At 47.5% G+C, this 22015-nt stretch overlaps 1 protein-coding gene across 4 annotated transcripts in view; it reads left to right on the forward strand.

Annotated features, from left to right (window-relative positions):
- NUP188 (nucleoporin 188) overlaps nt 1–22015 on the forward strand; it is a 1828090-nt gene that overhangs the window by 1273392 nt on the left and 532683 nt on the right. For all 4 annotated transcript variants that reach the window (XM_069609202.1, XM_069609203.1, XM_069609201.1 and 1 more), the window contains one exon: nt 4282–4477. In XM_069609202.1, the coding sequence (XP_069465303.1) occupies nt 4282–4477 (196 nt within the window). The remainder of the gene's footprint in view (nt 1–4281; nt 4478–22015) is intronic.

Raw genomic sequence — 22015 nt, forward strand, 5'->3', positions numbered from 1 at the left:
TCTCATCACCTCCTGGTGAAACCGGAGAAATGTCACTTTCCTTTGTGGTATACCAAAGAAGTTCTGTCAAAACAAAAAGTTATTAGGAAAAGAGGAAAACTGTTGTCGTTATTGTTCTACTGAAGGCACCAACAAGACCTTAAAACATCTACTGGTAATCTGTGAAAAATTGATTCCTCTGAGGTTGCGATGCCTAAAACCCTTATTCAAGGACTCCAGTGGTATGACGCCTGAGTCATTATGGCATGAGATCTTCTCTGGTCATTGGGCATCATTTTGTTGTGGCGCCGTACATTTCTTTAAAACTTTGCAACCTGACTCCTTCTAAATAGTGATGACCTGACTACATGTTTGTAGTCGAGGTCATATTGGTGTGAACGAGTCGAAGGTGGGTTGGGTTATAGTTGCTGTGGCAGGCGGGGCGGGGGTGACTGGTAGGGTGGGTGGATTACATGGCGGGGACATGAGGGGCCAGTTTGTTGTTCAGAGAATTTGTTCCGTCAAGAGCAGTGGTGTAGAAGTGGAGAGAGAGTGAGTCGCAGGGTGACTGAGATGGGGTCGATTGGGTGGTGGTACAGGGTGGTTTGGTGAATTCAGAAATGATTTTGTGGAGTTCCTTGCTGGGGTTTTCACAGTTGAGGATTCGAGAGTTGTAGTGGACTTTTCTTGCTTTTTTTCGGATTTCGGCTTTGTAGTGGCGATGATGGCGGGCCAGGGTGGATCTACTCAGGTTGGTTTATCTTTCCGCCATCTGCATTCGAGGGATTTATACAGTTGTTTTGCAGTCTTCAGTTCTTGTGTAAACCATCTGGGATAGGGGCAATGGCGAGCGGAGGATTGGCAAGTAGGGGGGAGCGTGATTAATGAGGTATTGAGCCACGAGTCAAAGGAGTCGGTGGTTAAGGGTTAATTTGAAGTAGCGCATCGGCTAGGTCGGGAGGATTTTTAGTTTCTTCCAGCATTTGCGTTGATTGGGGGTTCAGGTTCAATTATGTTGAAGGTGAGCGAATGGTGAAAGGCGCAATGAAGTGATCAGACCAGATGATAGGTGTAGGGGGGCATAGAAGTATCTGGTCGTGGGAGCTAAAGATGGCATCAAGGGTGTGTCCTTTAGAGTGATTTGGGCCATTCATGTTAAGGCGGAGGTTAAGCGCATCTAGGCAGTTGACCAGTGAGTGGGTCATGGGGATGGTGGCAATGTCCAGCCAGATATTGAAGTCCCCTAGAAGAGTGAGTGAGGTTGGGATGGTTTATTTGGATGGTGGCTATCGAATCACAGAGGTTGCTTGAGAATTGTCTGTCATAGCCAGGGGGTCTGTAGATGATTAGGAAGCTGTGGGAAAACGTTGGGGAGGGATAGCTTGACGAGAAGCGATTCGCAGGAAGAGAAGATTGTCTGGCAGTCGATGATTGTGACGGAGAAATGTGACTTGAAAGCGATTGCTACTCCTCTAGAGGGTCGGTTGAGTGTGATGAGGGAGTAGTCTGGGGGGGAGGCTTCATCCCATTTAACTGGGACGAAGAAGCTGATCTGGAGAGAGACGCTGCAGCAAGTGGAGGCAGGGAGACACGTATGTCGGACAGGGAAACTCCCCTGATGATGCAACACCTGACCGTGTAGGAGACTCAAGACACAGTGATGTCCGCGTGTTTCTAAACAGCTGGGAAGTCAATAGCTTAGCACAGGATGCAAGGCGTCCTCCAAGAAAGGAGAAGAGTGAAGTGGGCGGTGGTGGCGGGACCATGGAGATCCTGTGGTGGAGCAGTGGTCCTCGAACTAAGCCAAGACCATTAGGCGATCTGTACCGAGAGAGAATACAGAGCTTGGGCCGCCAGAGTCAAAGCAAGAAGTTGACAAAGTGAGGAAAGCAAGGAATCCCGAAAGAAAGGCCCCAGTGACATTATCCCAGACAAACCCAGGTAATGGGGAAAACGGGAGGCCTAACTGGAATTGTTATGGGAGTGTTCCTACTCGTTCCAATGATATGCACGACAGAGTGAGAAAATAGAATAATGCTGACAAGAGAAACTTGAATCCAATACACTTTGTGAGAAATTTTGAGAGAACAATGCCTGAGCAGAAGGGCTAAGTGGAAAATCTGTCAAAAGACAGAGAAACTAAGATGATTAAGACACAAACTCCTAGGGCGAGAAGCATAGAGTTTGATGCGAGAAATACCAATGCACTAAGAATTGTGAGAAACATTAAGCCTGAGGAGAAGGGCAAAGTGAAAGATCTGTCAAGACAGAAACCCTAAAGAGAGAGAATTACTCTGTAGAAGGGATATCTACGGAGGAGAGGAGAGATTTTAAAGAGGGAGAATTGTAGAGGCTGGGTATCACTACCCCGGGAAACTGGGAAAACAACCCTACATGATATCAGTAGTTATTCAGGGTTCAAGAAGCCAACCTCTGAGGAGAAGGGACAAAAGTATCATAAAGTCTTGAAGGAGCTACATGAACTAATTAAATAAGTCACAAGAGACTATTTGAAAATAACATATTTAGAAGTCAAGAAGTGGAAACTTGCAAACAGTAAGCTTCAAGAGAAGGAAGACATTCTCCTGTATTTAGGTATTAGAATAGTGGTAGGGTTAGTTTGGACTGAGGACACCGCCTTTCTTTCAGATATTCAGATGACTGACCAGTTCCTTAGTTTGAGAGATAGGGAACAGCCCATAGAGATGGGAAAGTTGGCAATTACATATATTCTTTATGGACAATTCAAGGATGGTTGAGTCAGTATCCTCCTGAACATGACGCATTGTCACATGACGCACACATGCCACATGGTCGAAATACAAATAAAAGGTTTTGTGTGACAATACTTACCTGTGATTTTTAAATGCTTAGCGTGTAAATAAAGGCCCAATAAACAGCTGCATTTTTATATACTTACTGTCTAACCTGAATTACTTGTGTTGCTCCTTGTGGACTCATTGTAGCCCTAGACCACTCTCACCCTTTTCCTGAGACTCAGACTTAGCTGCTCAGCAACCTTACCTTGATTGGGTCTTGGCTAACCTCTCGGTGTCCTCCCTGTTTACTATAACTAGGGTGGGCTCCCAAAATCCTCCCACCAGTGCTGATTTTGGAAATCCATCTTAACAAACAGCATTGTTTGAAATAATTTACCGGACTGTGAATGGAAACCTATAGGATTGGATCCGATCTTCAACATTATACCCACACTTAACCTTTTGTCTCTGCCTCATCAGGATCAGTGCAACATTAAAAATGGCAGGGGCTGTCCAACCCAGGGCAGCCTCTATCCAACAGATCTGGCCAGCAACACACACTTTGGCATGGATGTGGACTGCGACCAAACAGTCCCAATCCCCAAAGACCGCCACTTTGCCCGGGAAAGGACTTTCCATATAAGGCAATTCAACCCTTTGAAGGCAGGAAGTAGATCAAACAAGATGGCCAAAGTTCAGGCAACATTCTAGTGGCACAGCCTTTTTATGGTACAAATAGTGTATCATTCATGTATTAGGTGAAATGGTTTTTTATCAAACCTTGCACCTTCTTTTTAGACTAAAAGGTACTTTATTTGGCATTAAGCAGTAAAATGCAAAAGTGCACAAGATAATAACAGAAAACACAGCAGTAAAGTATATGTTGCCACCTGCACCTCTTGGACAAATCAAGTTAGTTACCACAAAGTTATAAATACCAAAGTTACAGGGACTCTGTGTCCCTACAGCATTTCACTGGAAGGTGATGTGTGCAGGAAAAATAAACCAAATATTTTACAATGCAGAATAAAGTTATCCTGCAATGATAGACATAGGGACTGACCAGTGCTCCCAAAGCAGATGGGCTAAGCAAGTTAAAAGTGAAGTAAAAAGGCTTCACTTACCTCCGAAAGGTAGAACAGGCACCAAACAGCAGCACAAATGGGGGTGCCCCGTTGATGTTTATTGGGGAAATCTGCAAAAATGAAAAACTTTTGTTTATCACCTTTTAATATAGTTTGGCTAGACTAACTGAAAATGAGCGTGCTCATGGAGTTAGGGTGACCTCTCGGAACCCTCCCACACTGGTTTTAGAAATCCATCTTACCTGTACCCAAAATGAGTCCTTGAGAGGAGACTACGGCATGTAAAACATTACCAAAGGAAAGTAGTTTCCCTTCTATACAATGTTCTGGATGAAAATTGAAACTTCTCCCCATCCTGACTGAAAAAATAAATCACTTAAAAATGCATGAATTCTTGTCATAGGTATTGTTTGTATTGTTACATGGCTCTATCTCTAACCTTCCTTTTATCCACTCAGGGGCTCGCTGGACCCGTCGCTGACTGACATACTGCAGAGGTTCTCCGCTGAGAAGCGCTATGCATACTGGTCAGGATACGTGAAGTCCTTAGTGTGCCATGTGGCAGAGATGGAAGGCGGTGGGTGCGCCTCGCTGCAGGAATATCAGATGCTGATTTCATCTTGGCGAATGCTGCTCATTGTTGCCACAAGTCACGTAAGTCTGGTCTTCTTGCACATGACTTTATGGAAAGGACCGAAGAAAAATGAGTCGCTGCCTTGGTCCCAAGCTAGCTAGAGGTGCAGGGGCATCTCACATGAGCTTGCAGGATGACCTCTTAGAGCAGCCCTCTGTTTTGCCTGCTTATTGGCAAGCCCTTTGTGGTAGTTCTATCAGAGTTTGAGAAAACTGCCATGAGAAGGGGCATGGTCAGTCTATCACACGGAAGCAGCCTAGGCATGAAAGTGTTGATTTATAAACTGAAGTCCTGGGTACGCACTGCGTCTTCCCTTTTCTGTTGTTGATGCAAGGAATACAAAACCCATCCGGTTTTAATTTGTAATGATGCAACATGGAATTAGTTTTGCAGACTATTACACAACTTAACAGGGTTCTTCCTATGATTTTGGTGCTTGATGCTTTTGTAGTTTTAAAAAGCAGCTGCTTTAGTAGATGTTTTCTCTGGTGGTGTAAGCCATTTCTTTGGAGGGATATCTGTTCAGTGCCAGAAATGTAAGAGCAGACTTCTCCAAATGCAATGTCGATTTAAGTCCAGCAATGCTAACTTCTCTCATCTATCCCCCATGCAAGGAAGTCCTCAGCTTGAACTTTGCCAGTTTTTATTCCGATCAATTTTGCAAGAATAAAGCATGTCCATATATAATGTTTTTTGTTTTGATCTCAGCGATTCAAGGCATCACCCGGCGCATGTTTGAACTGATGGATACCAGTTTCAGGAAGCCTCAGTCACGCAGATCCCGCCTATGTTCCCTGACTGCCCCGTGTGCTCTATCTTCATTGTGCGAGTAACTTTACATAACTGACAAAGAGGACAGCACTGTTTGGCTTGCTGTCATCAATTGTCTCTGAATGAGGTTGAAAGGCGAGATTAATACCTCTGTTATACTGTCGAACAGCAGCGGCAACCACAATGCCCGTCACTGCAAAAGTTACTGTTTTCCAATTCTTTAATAATATACTTGGATTGTTTGTAATACAAAGTCTATTGGACCTTGATGTGGTTCCCAATGCAACATTCACTAATGTATTGGGAACAAATGAATCTGCTAGAGCCAGAGGAATGCCCTCCCTGCTAACGATCCAGTATCGTGATAACGTCCCTGTCAGCCTTTGTGTTAAAGTGTCCAGTACGGTCATTTCAGGATCAGATTTAGGGGAGCTACTTGTGCCAGAAAGCATCCTTTCTTTTAGGGATCCTGTACCCATTAGCTCTTCAGGATCATAGCACCCACTATGTTTTAACTGTCTTTGGGATCTGGCCCCCAGCACACTTCCTCACTTTACATTGATGGGTGCAATTGTCAAGATGGATTTCCAAAATGAACCCTGGGGGGTAGATTTTAGGAGGTGACACTATTATGATGAACAGGGAGAAACTGAGATTTTGGTTGAACCCAGTCAAGCTAAGGTAGCTGAGCTGCAAGGCTTAATCTCAGGAGGGCTGAGAGAGTGGTGTAGAGCCACAATTAGTCCGCACAGAGCAACACCAGTAATTCCAGTTAGACAGGAAAGTAGAAAAATATGCAATTGTTTATTAAGCTTTAGAAGTGTTTACTTGCTTATTGTGTGTTTTAGTCAAATACACACACCAACACTATAAAACAGATATATCCATTCACCTTTAGGAGATGTAAGAAGGCATTTGATTTCGATAACCAGTGAAACATGAAACACAGGTTAGTACTCTGATGCATAGAAAGTAGTAATGACGCTTTTAGATAAACGTAGAACAGCTTCCATAGCTCTTATAAAGGCCAGCCCTAAGATGTTTTGTGGCCTTGTGTCCAAAATTCACCAGTTCCAAAGTGTATACTTCACAGACCGGTTTAGTGAGAGATTGCCTTTGCCAGTGGTTCTGATTTAAAAGGGTCCAAAAGTTAGACTACTTTCAGGTAAGTAAACTCACTCAATCCCAGTCACTAGGATAGGCCTCGGAAGGGATCCTTGACCCAGGTATCCACTGTCGCCAAGAAACAGTGATTTAGGGACAGGACTTTACGTTCATCTAACCCTATGGAGGACAGAGGTGTGGGGATGGGACTGAAACCAGAATGTTAACTTACTCCCCTGACTCCAATTTCTCCAGCAACCACTGCTGAGGTTCTGTATTCCATTGAGTACAGTCTTCTGCTTCTGTGCTTGTTCCTGTTGAGGGATGCCCAGGCGTTGCGGGTGCAGTTGTCACTTTTCGGACACTAGATTTAGTTTAGATCGGTTGCAGTGCTTACAAATCTGTTCCGGACTGCTTCCAGCAGAGAACCCAAATGTCTTCTGTGAGGGAAGAGACCACTCCTCAGGAGAACTCCAGGGAGCAATCAAGATGAGCTGCAACAGGAGTTTCCATGATCAGGGGGCGACAAGCGATACTTCGGTGGACGTACAAAGGAAGCAGGTACAGCATCTGTTGATGCAAAAATGCTGAAAATGAAGGAGCGTGCATCTTGTTACAAAAAGGTTAAGATCCTTCAAGTTTGCGTTAGAACCTGAGAGAGCTGATCAGTCCAGGGACACTTACAAAGGCTCAGAAGACACAGATCCTCAATCAGGCATTCACCGGTTGTACCCACTGGTCCAGGGTTCGAAGCACCAACAAACACCTTCTTAAGATCAGAAAAAGAATAAACTGAAAGACATTCTAGGTCATACTTATTCAAGAAACGTTTTATTCAAGGTTTTTTTATTACAAAAATAGGGAATTAATCGTACAATCATTCGAAAACAAAGAGGAAAACATGAACCGCCAACTATTAACTGAAAATGAAATAATCAAACAAACAGCTAATGTGTCAATTATGCAGACCGTTTACTCAACCATACCAATCGCGCACATCCAAATTCATCCACAATCAATAATAAAATCACGCAAAAAACAGTTTATAATGAACACACCCTTGGGACTGGTTGATTATAGGGTTCTAGGCTGATCTACGTAGGGGACTTGGCTCCAACTATGAGGAACCTGGGGGAGGTCTTCCCTTCTTTTCCCCCTGTATCCTCCTCTCGGGTGGCCAGGGAAAGGCCACCACTTTTGGTTCCAGACCCAGGGGGTGGAAATGTGATGGAGGATCACCTGGGTGGAGGAGACTTGGGAGTGGGGAAGAGTACGTCCTTGGGTGAGACATGGTGTCCCCCATTTCGAGGGGATTGGGTCCTCCGACGTATTCCATATCTATGACATGTAATCACCACAGCTGTGCTGCTTCGGAAAATCTTCGGCGTCGATGACGTCGATACGCTGCCCTCGAGGACCTCCTCCGACGGCCGATGTCACTGGATGTTATAAGTAGGACGCACGACACCCGTAGCCTCAGTTCTGTTTTTTCTGCGAACGTGCTCGCTTCGGAGATCTCAGTGCGCCTCGACTCTTTGGAGTTTCTGTTCTTTCTCAGTTCTTCGAACCTGTTTGTATTGTGAAGTATATTCTTCGTGAAGATGTCTACCTCGTCTTCCACCCCGCGTCCGGGCTTTAAGAAGTGCAGGGACTGTGGGTCCAAGATGTCGGTGACGGACTCGCACGACACCTTCCTCTGGTGCCTAGGGGAGGCCCATTACATGGATGACTGTGTCGACTGCCAGTCGCTCACGTGAAAAGCCTTGCGGGAGCGCAAGAAGTTGTTGTCGGTAGGTAAGGTGTCCAAGCCACGGAAGTCGAGGTCTGCAGGGCTTTCGACGGACAATTTGAGGGGCGACTCTCCGCATCGTCGTCGGAAGTCCAGTGGGTCCCGGTCCCAGAGTCGGTCATGCCACTCCTCTGCCTCTTTGAGGCACTCCCGGAAGCGCCGTCATCGGTCGCCTTCCCCGTCCTCATCCGAGGACTCCGCCCGTTGGCGGGTCGCTTATCCCACCAAGCATGCGACGCCGGAGGAATGGGCTTCCTTCGGGAAGAAAATGTTAGCGATTCTCGAATCGCAGGGCACTGCTCCGTCCGCACCTCCGAGTGGGGTCGGTCGTGATCGGTCGAGAGACACTGCTCGCATGCCTTCGGGCTCGGGTGGTCGGCACGATTCGCGGGAGAGGTCCCGCTCGGACAAGGGGAATCGTTCACGTCATGCCTGGTCCAGGTCCAGGTCCTCGACACGATCGAGACCGTGTGCACCTGTGGTGTCTTCGAGGAAGACGTCGACGCCAGTGGCACCCAGGCTGTCGAGGGACACGCTCGGGGCTCCGACCTCGAGGCCTGTGTCGACGCCATCGATGCTGTCGGCGCCGCATTCGGCATTGACGCCGATTCACTCGACGCCTTTCGAGGCTGTTTTGACGGGGGTACCCCGGGCCTCGGTGGAACCCCCTAGAAAGGCTATGGCCAAGGTCAAGCATGGTTTTGTTCCACATTCTGTGCCTTCTTACCATCTTGAGTTTATTTCAGAGGTGGATGAGGGCTCGGATGAGGGCTCTGATGATGGCATGGTTCCTGATACGGTGCCAGACGAGATTCTCTCGGGCCATAGCCAGATTGAGGACCTGCGGCAGTCACTGCACGATGCCAGTGGGCTGGACACCCCTCCGGAGGTGGAGTTTTGTTTGTAGGCCTGAGCCTGGCACTCATGCCGACTCCTCGTACCGGCGCCTTATGTCTAGGGTCACCGAGTACTTGGGATGGTCTGCTCCCCCAGGGGATTTTCTTCAGGATGACCTTACGGATATCCTCGACCAAGGTCCCCCAACTGACCCGGTACTGCCGTTCCATATGGCACTACAGAGGAGGGTGGCGGCGGCTTGGACTGCTCCGGAGAGTCTCCCGGCAGTGGGCAAGTCTTTGCCGCGAAAATACCGCCCAGCCAGCAGCGACTCCTGCTACTTGACCAGGCACCCCACTCCGGAGAGTTTGGTGGTGCAGGCGGCTACGGCCCCGGCAAAGCAGGCGTCGTATCCTACCATCCCTCCTGATAGTGTTTTAACAGCAGGGCAAAGAAAGTATTTTCTTCAGGGGGTATGGCGCTTCAGGCAGCTAACTCTGGGTGTCTCTTGTCATGTTTCTCGCACACTCTGTGGAATTGTGTTTCCTTAGCGGCTGAACATATTCCCGGAGGGGACGAACGGGATGGTTTCCTTGCCATGATTCAGGATGGCAAGGATGCCATGTGTGAGGCCATTCAGTCGGGTTTGGACATGGCAGATTGTGTCAGCTGGTCCATGGCGTCGAGCACCGTGATATGCAGGTTTGCGTAGTTGCGGAAGTCGGGGTTTGCTCCTGATGTGTAGGCCCGGCTCCTCAACATGCCCTTTGACGGGGAACATTTTTCTGGCAGCAAGGCTGACGAGAGCCTTGAGAGGTTGCAGACCTCCAAAGCTGCAGCGAAGTCGATGGGCGCTGCAGTTCGCCAACCTCTGCCTTTTCATCCTAGGGGACAGCAATGGAGGGGAGGTTCCTTTCGTTGTTACTCATCCTTTGGTAAAGCGAGAGGAGCTGCCAGTCAAAGGGGCCACCGTAGGAGGTCCAGAGGTGGAAAACATGGTACTCGAGGTGCCAAGGCTGCTCGGGCTGTTTCCTCTTTGCCCTCCAGCAACGCTGCAGCCGCTTCAGCTCAGTCATGAGCCCATGTCCCATGGTTCGCCGGTTGGGGGAAGGCTGGCGCAGCATCTTGCAGAGTGGCGCGCCATTACTTCAGATGTGTGGGTTCTGGAGATCATAACCCACGGCTACTGTCTTCCTTTCCGGCAGAGGCCTCAAGACAATCCACTGGGGAATCTCTCTTTAAAGAGTCCGGATCCGCTCCTTGTGCAGGAAATTCAATCCCTGCTGGAGAAAGGCACCATAGACCTGGTGCCTGTAGCGGAGAGGAACAAGGGATGGTATTCCCCTTATTTTTTGATTTCCAAGAAAGACGGGGGTTTGAGACCCATCATGGACTTGCGTGGTTTGAACAAACTCCTCAGGAAGGACAAGTTCAAGATGGTTACTCTCTCTCAAGTCCTCCAGGCCCTTCAACTTCAGGGCTGGTTGGTGTCTCTCGACCTCAAGGACGCTTATTTTAATGTGCTGATGCATACAAACCACAAGAAGTACCTGAGGTTCGCGGTTGGCTACTCGCACTTTCAGTTTCGGGTCCTGCCGTTCCGATTGACCTCCGCCCCGAGGGTCTTCACCAAGCTCATGGTAGTGGTGGCAGCGCACCTCAGGAAAGGGGGGATTCACGTCTACCCCTACCTGGACGATTGGTTGATCAGGGCGCGCTCTCCTGAGCAAGTCCTGGATCATCTGTCAGTCACCTGCCACTCCCTCCACGAGCTGGGCTTCTCCCTCATCTTAAAGAAGTCCCATTTGACACCAACTCGGAGGCTCCAGTACATCGGAGCTGTGCTCGACACGTCCCTGGGGCTGCTTTTTCCTCCCCAGGTGAGGGCTCATCACATTCAGCAGATGGTGCACAAGTTTCAGCTTGCCCAGAGTCTCCCAGCGTTCGAGTTCTTGAGATTGCTCGGCCTCATGGCATCCTGGATTCTTCTGGTGCCAGAGGCCAGGTTGCGGATGAGCTCTTTGCAATTGGCACTCAAGCTCCAGTGGTCTCAGTCCTCCGGCAGGTTGTCAGACCCTGTTCAGGTGCCGTCCTCGGTCGCCCAGGACCTTCTGTGGTGAACCGTCGAAGACAATCTGATGAAGGGGGCTCCATTTTGGCTACCCTGGCCGGAGGTGACGATCGTGACGGACGCATCCCTCACGGGATGGGGAGCTCATGCCAACGAGTTGACAGTCAGCGGTCGTTGGTCTCCGTCGGAGTCCAGGCTTCATATCAATCTGTTGGAGCTGAGGGCCGTCGGGCTAGCCCTGAAGGCTTTTCTGCCGACTGTGCGAGGGAAGAATGTCCTGATCCTGACGGACAACACGGTGGCCATGCACTACCTCAACAAAAAGGGGGGCGCAGGTTCACTTCCTCTGTGGAGGGAGGCGATGCAGCTCTGGTTCTGGGCAATCCAGCAGGAAGTTGCGATCTCAGCAGTTCATCTGGCCGGAGGCGAAAACGAGACGGCGGTCGCTCTGAGCAGGCAGAGCGCGATCTCTCACGAGTGGGAGTTGGCTCAGGAGATTCTCCTGGAGATCTTCTCCCTTTGGGGGACCCCTCAAGTGGATCTCTTCGCCTCCAGTGTCAACTGGAAGTGCGAGAGGTTCTGCTCGCTGGAATTTCCTCCAAAAGGAGCCTTGGGATATGTGTTCGTGGTGGAATGGTTATTCCCACTGCTGTACGCGTTTCCTCCAGTCCCCGTCATCCCACAAGTACTGCAGAGGTTACGGAGGTTCGGTTCCCGGCTGATCCTCATTGCTCCGGCGTGGGCCCGGAGGATGTAGTACTCAGACCTTCTCGACTTGTCCATCTGCCCTCCACGTCGTCTTCCCTACCGAGACGTTCTGCTCTCACGGGAGGGGGGTCAGGTTCTCCACCCAGAGGTCAGATCCCTCAACCTTCACGCTTGGTTTCTGAAAGGTTGAGGTATAAGGATTGGGACCTCCGTGAAGACGTGATGGAGGTGTTGCTCTCGGCCAGACGGCCCGCAACAAAGTCCCTTTACAGTTGCTGTTGGCGTAAGTCCTGCGACTGGTGCAGGGTTAAGAATGTGGATCCTTTTGCATGAGACATTCCCATGGTTCTGTCTTTTTTGCTTTCTTTGGCCCACAGGGGCTTGCAAGTGGGTACCGTTAAAGGTTACCTGGCGGCGCTGTCCATATTTAAGCGCTCGTCTGAAGAGTGTTCCTATTTTAAAATTCCTTTAATTTCTCAGTTTCTGAAAGGGCTCACTAATGTGTTCCCTCCGTCACCTTTCCAGGTGCCCGGTTGGGATTTGAACATTGTCCTCAAGTTTCTGATGGGTGCTCCGTTTGAGCCTTTTCTATTCATATACTTTGAGACTGTTGACTCTTAAAACTGTATTTTTGGTTGCGGTCACTTCCGCTCGCAGAGTGAGTGAGTTACAGGCACTTTCAGTTAAGCCACCCTTCACTGTGTTTCATAAGGACAGGGTTGTCCTTAGAGTTTGTCCTTCTTTTCTTCCGAAGGTGGTGTCGGAATTTCATTTAGGCCAGAAGGTTGTTCTTCCGGCATTTTATCCTCCTCCACATCCTGATAAGGAAGAGGAGAGGCTCCATAGGTTTGATCCTAGGAGAGCGTTAAGCTTTTATATTTCACGCATGTCCCGGGTCAGAGTGGACAATCAACTCTTCATTGGCTACGCTGGAAAGTGTTTGGGACAAGCTGTGACGAAGCAAACTTTGTCTCGCTGGATTATTCTGGCTATCTCTGAGTGTGACCGCTTGCCGGGTAAGGACCCACCGGTCGGCTTGCGGGCCCATTCTACCAGGGGTATGGCTGCCTCTAATGCCCTACAGAGTGGTGTTCCTATTCGTAACATCTGTGATGCAGCCACCTGGGCTTCGGTACATACTTTTGTACGTCACTACTCCCTCGATTCCATCCGTGGGCAGGATCTGGCCTTTGGCAAGGCGGTCCTTTACTCTGCAATTTGATTGGGCATTCTAAATTTGTTTTCTAAATTCTTTTCCCACCTCCTTGCATTGGTACTGCTTTGGGAGTCTGTCATGGATATGGAATACGTCGGAGGACCAATCCCCTCGAAGAACAAGTTACTCTTACCTGGTAACGTTCTTTTGATGGGATGGTCCGACGACGTATTCCATATCGCTCCCTCCCTGCCTTCCCCGCTACAGAATTTCTTATGCGATTGCAGCTTACGTTTCCGCAAGGCTTTGTGTCAGACTGGCAGAAGACTTGTGCCACAGGTTCTGGGAAAAAACTACAACTGAGGCTACGTGCGTCCTACTTATAACATCCAGTGACGTCGGAGGAGGTCCTCGAGGGCGGCATATCGACGTCATCGACGCAGGACGCAGACGCCGAAGATTTTCCGAAGCAGCACAGCTGTGGTGATTACATGTCATAGATATGGAATATGTCGTTGGACCATCCCATCGAAAGAACGTTTCCAGGTAAGAGAGTAACTTGTTCTTTTTCATACTGAACTCTATATCCCTCAAACCTCTGTAGGCTATTGTCATCCCTTTCCCTGTCCTTCCCTTAAAACCTTCCCAAAGAAGACCCAATGTGGTACTGGGACAAGGAAGAGACCAATTAACAAGACACAACTCCTTTTGATAAACCCTCATACCAACCTCAACGTTGTACTGGGACGAGGACGACATCAAGAGTAAGGCTGGACTACCGTTTCAGCAGTGAGCGGTCTAGTCTTTTCTGGACTAATCATGGTGGCAGGAACTTTAAAATCTGACATCCTTGTTGAAATGGAGGCAGCTGCAGAAGCAGGGCTACGGGCTAAGTATTTTAAGACATTCCGTGTGTATATAATAAATATATATCTTAATATAAATGTATTGGTGTGTGTGTTTCTTTGCACTACTGTACTAACTGGGTTCACTGTACTTACCTACAGCTCACATCTTCCTCACTGCTCTTCCACTCTACCAAGGTTCCATGAGTAGTGCAGACTGATACTAAGAGTTGAGGACCTGTATGTCATTGGGATAGTTTTATGAAGTCTTAGCTCAAGTGGACTTTATGAAAACTCCCCTAACACCGGTAGCGGCTGAGGACCTCCCAGCAAAGCCATAAGCTCTGACCGGTGAGTATACCAAGAAGGGGGAACACCGGGTTGGTAGGCGACTATGTAAAGCAGGCAATGAACATGGATGTAAGCAGAAACCAGCATTTCCATGAATACTAAATGAAGTGAAAGTAAATATTTTGAATACTGAACCGAGTGAAAACAAATATAAGTACTTATGATTAACAATCGGAGTGAAAGCACAAGTTTTAAGCACTCTTGATTTTTTGTACAAAGCAAGCAGTGAACATTGATTTAAACAGTACAAAGCATTTCTATGACTGCCGAATGAAGTGAAAGCAATGTTCTGAATGAAAGCAAGTTTTGAGCAATCTTGAAAATTAAACTGTGCAAAGAAAGTTGGGGAAGCTACCTTACACAGATAACTGCATTAGATGAGAAAACAAACATTAGCAAAAGCCACAAGAGAATTCAATGAACTGTATGCTTTGAGGAGATACACATTGGCAAGAGTCAGGAAAATGCAAGAAAGTGTTACAAGTGCATTGTGGCCAACCCAGCCATGGTACAGTGTCAGAAGAGTGTGACAAAGATACATAAAGCAAGCATCACTGTCAAGTGGAACCAGTGGCATAGCGGTGGTGGAAGAGCAGTCCAGAAGGGCAATCTGTTGTGTGACCTGTCATGGGTGGGCCGTGGGGTCCAACAACTGCACCTAGACAGAGTGCACCCCTGGATGAAAAAGCCAATGAAAGTACTGAAGTTGAAGCAGCAGCACATTGTTGATGGAAAAGCTGCCAAGAAGGGGTATCGGTTGCTAATTCCTTTAATGGGTGGACCATGTGGCCCAACAACTGCATCTAGACCGAATGCTCCCTTGTGTGGAAAGGCCACTGAAAGAACCTATAAAACAGCTTGTGTTTTACAACAACCTCTTATGTGATTCTGAAGTTAAGAAACTGAACAGCCTATATGAATTTGTGAAAAGGAACATTATCATAAGAGCTGGGATGTGTCCCAAGGAATTGTGTTTTGAAAAGCTCGAAGATTTGAACTCTTTGGAAATGGAACCCCGGTGCCTGATGAAATATTTGGAACTTGGGGAAGCTGATTACAAGCCAAGAGCTGCATGAAGCTTTGAACTTTACTTTGAACACTGCTCATTTTGATGCTGACTTCCCTACACATTGTATACAGTTAGCCTTGAGGGCAAGAATAGGTTTTGGACACAGACATTTGCTTTGGACTTCCTGACACAGACTATCCTTAGTTTTGTTTAGATTGGGAAATCCCACCTTAGCATTGGGCAAGTTAGGCCTTACTCCATCCTGCATTTTGAGTTAAAACTTTGTAGACAAAACGTGACCTATTGTCTGTGTCTGCTTTGTGATGCCTTCACATGATCCAGTCTACCTCCATGCCAAAGTGTGTCTGTTGCTAGGCAGATGTGGTGGCCAAAGGCTGTCCATGATTGAAAATCCCCTGCCAGTTTGTATCGAGCAGATTTTACAGCCGCTGCCCCTTTGAATGGAGCAGATCTTTACCATTCGTGTGCAACTACTGGATAAATAGAGGACTCCTGCAGCCATTCGACAGACCATCATTGGAGCCAGGACCCCTCGAAGAGGTGCAGCCCGCTGATGACCTCTGCAGCTGACCTGCATTGTATCCAGCCCAGCCCAGTCCTGCTCCTCCCTCCTTGTCTCCAGAAGGCCATCGTCAGTGCTTCAACCCCTGGTCTGGTGAGCACAACTGGTTTCAACCCCTGCTTGAGGATTGTTGAGATGGATTTCCGAACTCCGACCTGGTGGGCAGAGGTTCAGAAGACCAATCAAGGTAGCATTGGCGGCGGTCAAGACTAGGTCTCAAGAGGGGTGAGGGTGACTGAAAGACCTCAATGAGCACACAGAGTAAAGGACACTACACATCACTCCCAGTCAGGTGTATATATATTAAAAATACAAATATATTTATTTCAAGGCCTTTGAAAGTTCACCACACTAACAATCACAGTAATACTTTTAGATTAATACAATCCTATCTAAATACATATATACAAGACCAATGGGCTCTAAAGGGTTAATGCACGAAATGGGTCCATAACCTAAAAGGAGAAGGAAGTGGGCAGTGCAAATAGTCTTTAGTCACTTCTGCATCAAACACAATCCTAACTGAGAGGCAGTCCAATCCCTAAGAAGAGTGGAGCCTAATGCTCAAATGTACATGCAATGCCAGCGCATGCGGTAGTTCAAATGGGCAAAACTGGATCTCTTCAAGGGTCTGTAGCAGGTCAGGAAGGTGGATTAGATGATGAAGAATAAGTTCCCACTATTTGTGGAGGGCCGCTCATTTGCACTAGCAGTGGAAAGGAGAGGGGCCCTCAGGGGCCACTCATGCATAACAATATATGGAGGCGCTAGGTGCCACCAGTTAGGGTTGCAATTACTCACCGTCCCCTGGCACACTCCAGACCAAACTCCGGCAGTAGAGTCCACTTCGATTGCAGGTTCAAGTGCAGCAATTTGGCGGCTCTGCGGCTTTCAGCGTCAAAGATACAGCGTGGATTCCCAAATGGCACAGTGGCGATTTCTCAGCTCCTGGTGGATGGATCAGGCCAGTTTCACTGCAGCAGGCTTCAGAGGGAAGAGGGGCACAAGAGCAGTGCACCTGCAAAGTTCATCACAATGGCTGGGTGACACACAGTAACCACGTATGCTCCGGTTCGAGCGCACTCAATTTACTCCAGACCTGGGAACGCCAAGTGTACGAAATTTGGTGTGAGAGTGCCGTGAACACACAGCTAGCGACGTACCAAGTTAACGACGGCGGTTTCAGGGCAAAGGTCCTGCGTAAGCTGGTCAGCCCACTGCTTGGCCCAGGGACACTTCGCGAAGGCTTACTGCAGGGTTTGATGAAGGTGCCGAGAATAGTTGGTCCCACTATTCCAATGGGTTGAAGAGTCTTCGCAGACCTTCTAGGATGAGCAGATGCAGAGGGGTCTAACGGGACGACAGCAGGCTTTAGGGTGCCAAACGTTCCAGCGGGTCACCAGCGGTTCTTCGACTCGGCTTCTTAGTTTCAGGATAATAAGATTCTATCTTTCGTTCAGTGAGAACTCCAGAGATCGATGTGGTATGGGTATTTGGAGCCTTCTCCTATACAAAATCTCCTTTGTGCCAAATCGGTGGGGACCCAATGGGACATCTGCTCTCAGACAGGCATACCATACATGGACCAATTACGGGCGACAGTGGTCCCAGGCATTCACAGCACCTCAGACTCTCTGGCACCCAGGATTTGTATTGGAATCAGACGTTCCATCCTGGAGGCACACACACAAGGGATGCCGAAGCCCGGAAAGCTTGGTGTTTCACGGGAGAATGCATACCCAAATAAGGACTGACTTGTTTGGGCCCAACCTGGGGAAGCCGAAGGGGAAGATGTCCAAAGGACAGGACAAAGAATCTCGTGGCGTGGCCATTTTGGAGCCTGGCCACCTATTCGTGCCAAACGCAGTTAATGCGGTTTACCTGGCAGGAAAGGGTTAAAATTACATGAAATGATAAGCTGCCACCAGCCCTGTCCAAGGCACATCCTCACTTCTCCTAATCCTTCAAAAGTATCTAGGGCCTTTGGAAATGACTATTAGACCCAAGTGCACTGTACTGGAAGGTACATTGTGCACTTGTAACATGTTGCACAAAATTGCAACATGAGGAAAGGACTAAGGGAAACAAAGTCTCCCAGCACTGACTGTCTTAAGGGCATGTCAGTTTCCCCATAAGAAGTGAGTGAAAAGCCCAGAGGAGTGCAGCAGAAGGCTGTGCTCCTTTGGTAAAGTCAGACTGTGGTGTTTTAAACAAAGCAAAAAGTTGGGGGGTGCACAACTGGAGGAAAAATTACACATTAAATGGAAATCTTTCCTAACAAGGATCTGTGGCTTCTGAGCCTTCGGAAGTCTCTCAAGACCACCCATTGGACTGACCAGCTCTCACCTGGGCTATCTAGCTGCTCCAGTCTCTGTTCGGAGTTCAGGCTTGGAACTCTGCAGATGTTCAACCAGTGGAAACAGCCACCTGTCCCTGCAGTGTCTGCTTTCCTGAAATAAAAAAAGCAGTGCAGGCTCCGCTCATTTGTTCTTGCTCAAGGATCGCCTGTCGCGTCATGGCCGTGGTGATTCTTGCTGAAACCTGCTTTCATGTTCTGTAGCTCTTCTGAGGTTGCCTGCTCTCGTCTCAGCAATAGTGTCTAGCTGTCCAGCCTCCAGATCCTTCATATCAGAGTTCAGAACTGCCGTTAGGAAAGATTTTCTTTTTGTTGCTTTCCTCCGATAGATTTCTATTGAACCCAATTCTTTTTGCTTGTGTTGAACCCTGTCCTGACTCTTTGGAGGCAAGTAAAGCCTTCTGATTTACTCCCCTTGCCTTTTTTGCTCATTGTTATGGGGAAACTGACTAGTCCCCAAGACTGTCAGCATTGAGAGACTATGGCCCTCATTATTGTGTTTTTTTTTATAATTGCACTCATCACCATACAGTGAAGTGCAGTTAGGATACTTTGTATGGTAACACCCAGTTTGATCGAAAACAAACTGCATGGACGTTTGGATCGAATTGGGTGTTACCAATTTGTTAGAGACCAAAATAACCGAACATGAGGAGTGGGGCTGCAGGGGTCTCCCCTGCTCCCCATGTTAAGTATTTTGGGGTTTTGGGGGCGCAGGGGTGTCCCCCGCTTCCATAGCATTGGTGCTGTGGGACAAAAATAAATGAACAAAAAAACAGGGCCCACCCAAATGCGGCATGAACAAACAACCCAGATCCCTTAGTTTCATAACTTTTTGAGCAGAAATTGGTGTTCCCCGCAATCTGATACAGCTGGTTTATGGCAATACCTCAGCATCGATACGCTGTGCAGGGTTGAACAAATATCCAAGGGACATTAGCATAAATAAAGGTGTCAGGCAGGGGTGCCCATTAGCCCTGCTTGTATTGTCCCTGTTCTTGTATGGTTTCAATACACAGGACTCCAATGCTAAAGTTATGCTGGCAAAATTAAATGGGGTCTAATATAGTGCCCTGATTTATGCCAACGATACATCATTGATAGAGTTAACAGAAGCGGGGCTACAGCAGAGTCTACTGTATGCAGACAAACAGTCTTTAAAAACACAACTTGATACTAAACCTGCCCAAAACAAAAATTGTGATTTTTGTAAGAGGCAAATCTAGGGGCAAGTGGTACATCAACCAAGAATATATAGAAGTGGTATCTGCACACACACATCTGGGGGTTCTGTTCTCGAAGGAAAGGTGATGGTCCGCTCTGGTGACCTTTGCTGCCAAGCGGATGGAAGCAAGTCTGAGAGGGCTTCAGAGATTGTATTATCTGTATGGTGGGGAAAAGGTTGGATAAGTGCATTGAAGTGTTGAATCAAAAGTTAATTACAGCTACGCTAAATGTAGCGAGTTATGGGGTTTTGCATCTTGCCTAAAATTGGAGGTGGTGCAAAATGCCTTCTTAAGATAGCTGGTTTCCAGCACCTTCAGGGGAAACGCTGCGATGTGAGCTTGGGGTCCCGAGTATGACATACCAGGCCCGCATCCAATTCATTCCGTTTTTTTTTTTAAATGCACTTTGAAGATTTTATGAACCCCAACATCAAGAATGCCTTAGTGGAAATGTGTAGTATCCTGGTAAAGGGGAAATATCAATGGCTTTCAGAGGGGGGGCTATTTTGCTGGACAAATGGGGTCTGAGGAATGCAAAGCACCTGAGCAGATTCTCTAAAGGACGAATTAGAAGGCTGGTTTTAGACTGTCCCGAAAAAAGAGAAATGGGACAATACTCAGGACTGTTTGCGAAGGCTTCAGTCCATGAACCTGTACAGGGAGAGTTGTGATGTGTTGGCATCTTGACATTTTATTACTAAGGTAAATTCCCATGAGTGTAAAAGAACAATTTTTATGATCAGACTTAACGTTTTACCAGTGCGTACCAGAACCCTGTGCCTAGGACTGCATAAGAAATATCCATGTGGGATGGGAATCCCTGGGGAACTTGTACATCTTATGTTTGTATGTACATTTTATATAGGGTAAAGAAGAAAATGGTTAAGACCACTTTTATTTAAAGAACCAACATTAGAAGTTGTAAGAAGACAATGTTTTTACTGGTTCATTCAACAGATGAGGATTTTATATTTGTATCGGTTTGTGAAAGAATCCTTTGGGAGGTACAGGTGTATCTGTTGATAAGACAGTTATTACTTTTGTCTTTTTTTAAAAAGTTTTTTGTTAGGGGTATAATTGTTTTATATATTTGTATGTATTATGTATTTTAATGGTGTTAACCGAATAAACAATGATTGACTTATAACTTTTGATACAATGGCTTTCTGGTTACTTAGACAATGTGCCTAAGGCAAGCTGGTGGCAGCTGCGTGCTTTTTTTACAATTTTTGTAAAAATGTTCTCCTGCACCTGTGCATTTACTGCAAATGGCTACTAAAGGTTGATTGCCCCCTAAGATGATTTCTCACCTGTCCTTTGACCATATTGTTCATTGGCTGCCTTCCTGCCTTCTGAGGTCAGAAAATGCCTTATATGGAAATACCCTTCCCAGGCAGAGCTGCAGCTTTCGCAGGAAAGGGGGCTTTCTGTGTGTGAGTCACAGGAGGTGGCTGAACTGTCTGGTTTCAGTCCATATCCCCTGCACCCAAACGTCTGTTGCTGAACAGTTATGATGGCCAGTGGTGGTCCAGAATTGGACAATTTCTGGCTGTTTGATTGGTGCAGATCCTTACCATTGGTGGGCTTGCTCCCAGACTGAATCTTTGTTAAAAGAAGGGCTCCTGCAACTGTTCATCAGATCATCGTTGGAACCAAGACTTCTACGTAAAAGAGCAACCCACTGAAGACCCAAGGACGACCCACGCAACTGACTAGCGTAGACCCCAGTGATTGTCCCAATAGTGCTCTGCTCCTCTGCCTGGTGTCAGAAGACCCTTGTTGGTGCTTCGACTCTTAGCCCAGTTGGAACAGCCAGTCTCAATCCCTGCTTGAGGATCTGTGCCTTGGGAGCCTTCAGAAGTGTCCCTCGGCCACCCAGTGGATTGACCAGCTCTCTCATGGGCTACATTGCTGCATCTGTTTGTCTGAGTTGGGGCTGCTTCTGTGTTTGACACTCGACAATGGCCTGTCACCGCATGACCGTGGTGACCTTCATTGGAACAATCCTTCAGTCCCGTGAATTGTCCAGAGAGGGTCTGTACCACAGAAGTTTTCATCTTTCTTCGTTTAGGATCTTCTTATGGAAGCTGACTGGAGCCGTTTACTGAGCAATATGACCATCTCCCAACACGTAAAATGGCCTATGCACCCACAACCCCTGGGCCTTCCTCGCCTGAACCAAGCGCAGAAGATTGTGCCCCCAATGGATTGCGGAAGACCTGCATTGGTATTTGGAAGAATGGCAGTCAGGGGGTGTGGGGTATGTTAACATACTGGTGTCTGTCCACCCACCCAGCCGGCGCATCCCTGCCCTCCATAGGATAGAATTGGGTATAGAGCCCTTGCCCCTAACTCCCTCTGGCATGGCCTCTGGCTGTCGAACCTGTGCTAAGGCTCCTTTCCTAGATCATACCTGGTGAATAGGAGAGGAGTACCTGTGTGTCTTGGGGTAAATACTTATCTAACTTTTAAAGACTTTCTAAAGCACCACCACCAACCCACTGCATCATTTCTAAATACCTTGCCTGAAGAAGGCCCCATACCATCTTCGGTTTGGACTTCATAAGATTGGGGGAAGCTGTACTTAAGCTTATTCTGACTCTTTCTACCTATTTTCCTCGCATCTGTGTACTCACCTGTTGTATAATGGTAACTAATTCATATACACCTCTATTCTCCTATTGGTGAATGTGTATATTTGTTATAAATGGTTTGGATTGACTATACTTGTCTGTGAGTTTTATATCCTTGT

Source organism: Ambystoma mexicanum, chromosome 8, assembly GCF_040938575.1.
Source record: "Ambystoma mexicanum isolate Mex_15411 chromosome 8, UKY_AmexF1_1, whole genome shotgun sequence".
In the NCBI taxonomy this organism is placed as follows: domain Eukaryota; kingdom Metazoa; phylum Chordata; class Amphibia; order Caudata; family Ambystomatidae; genus Ambystoma; species Ambystoma mexicanum.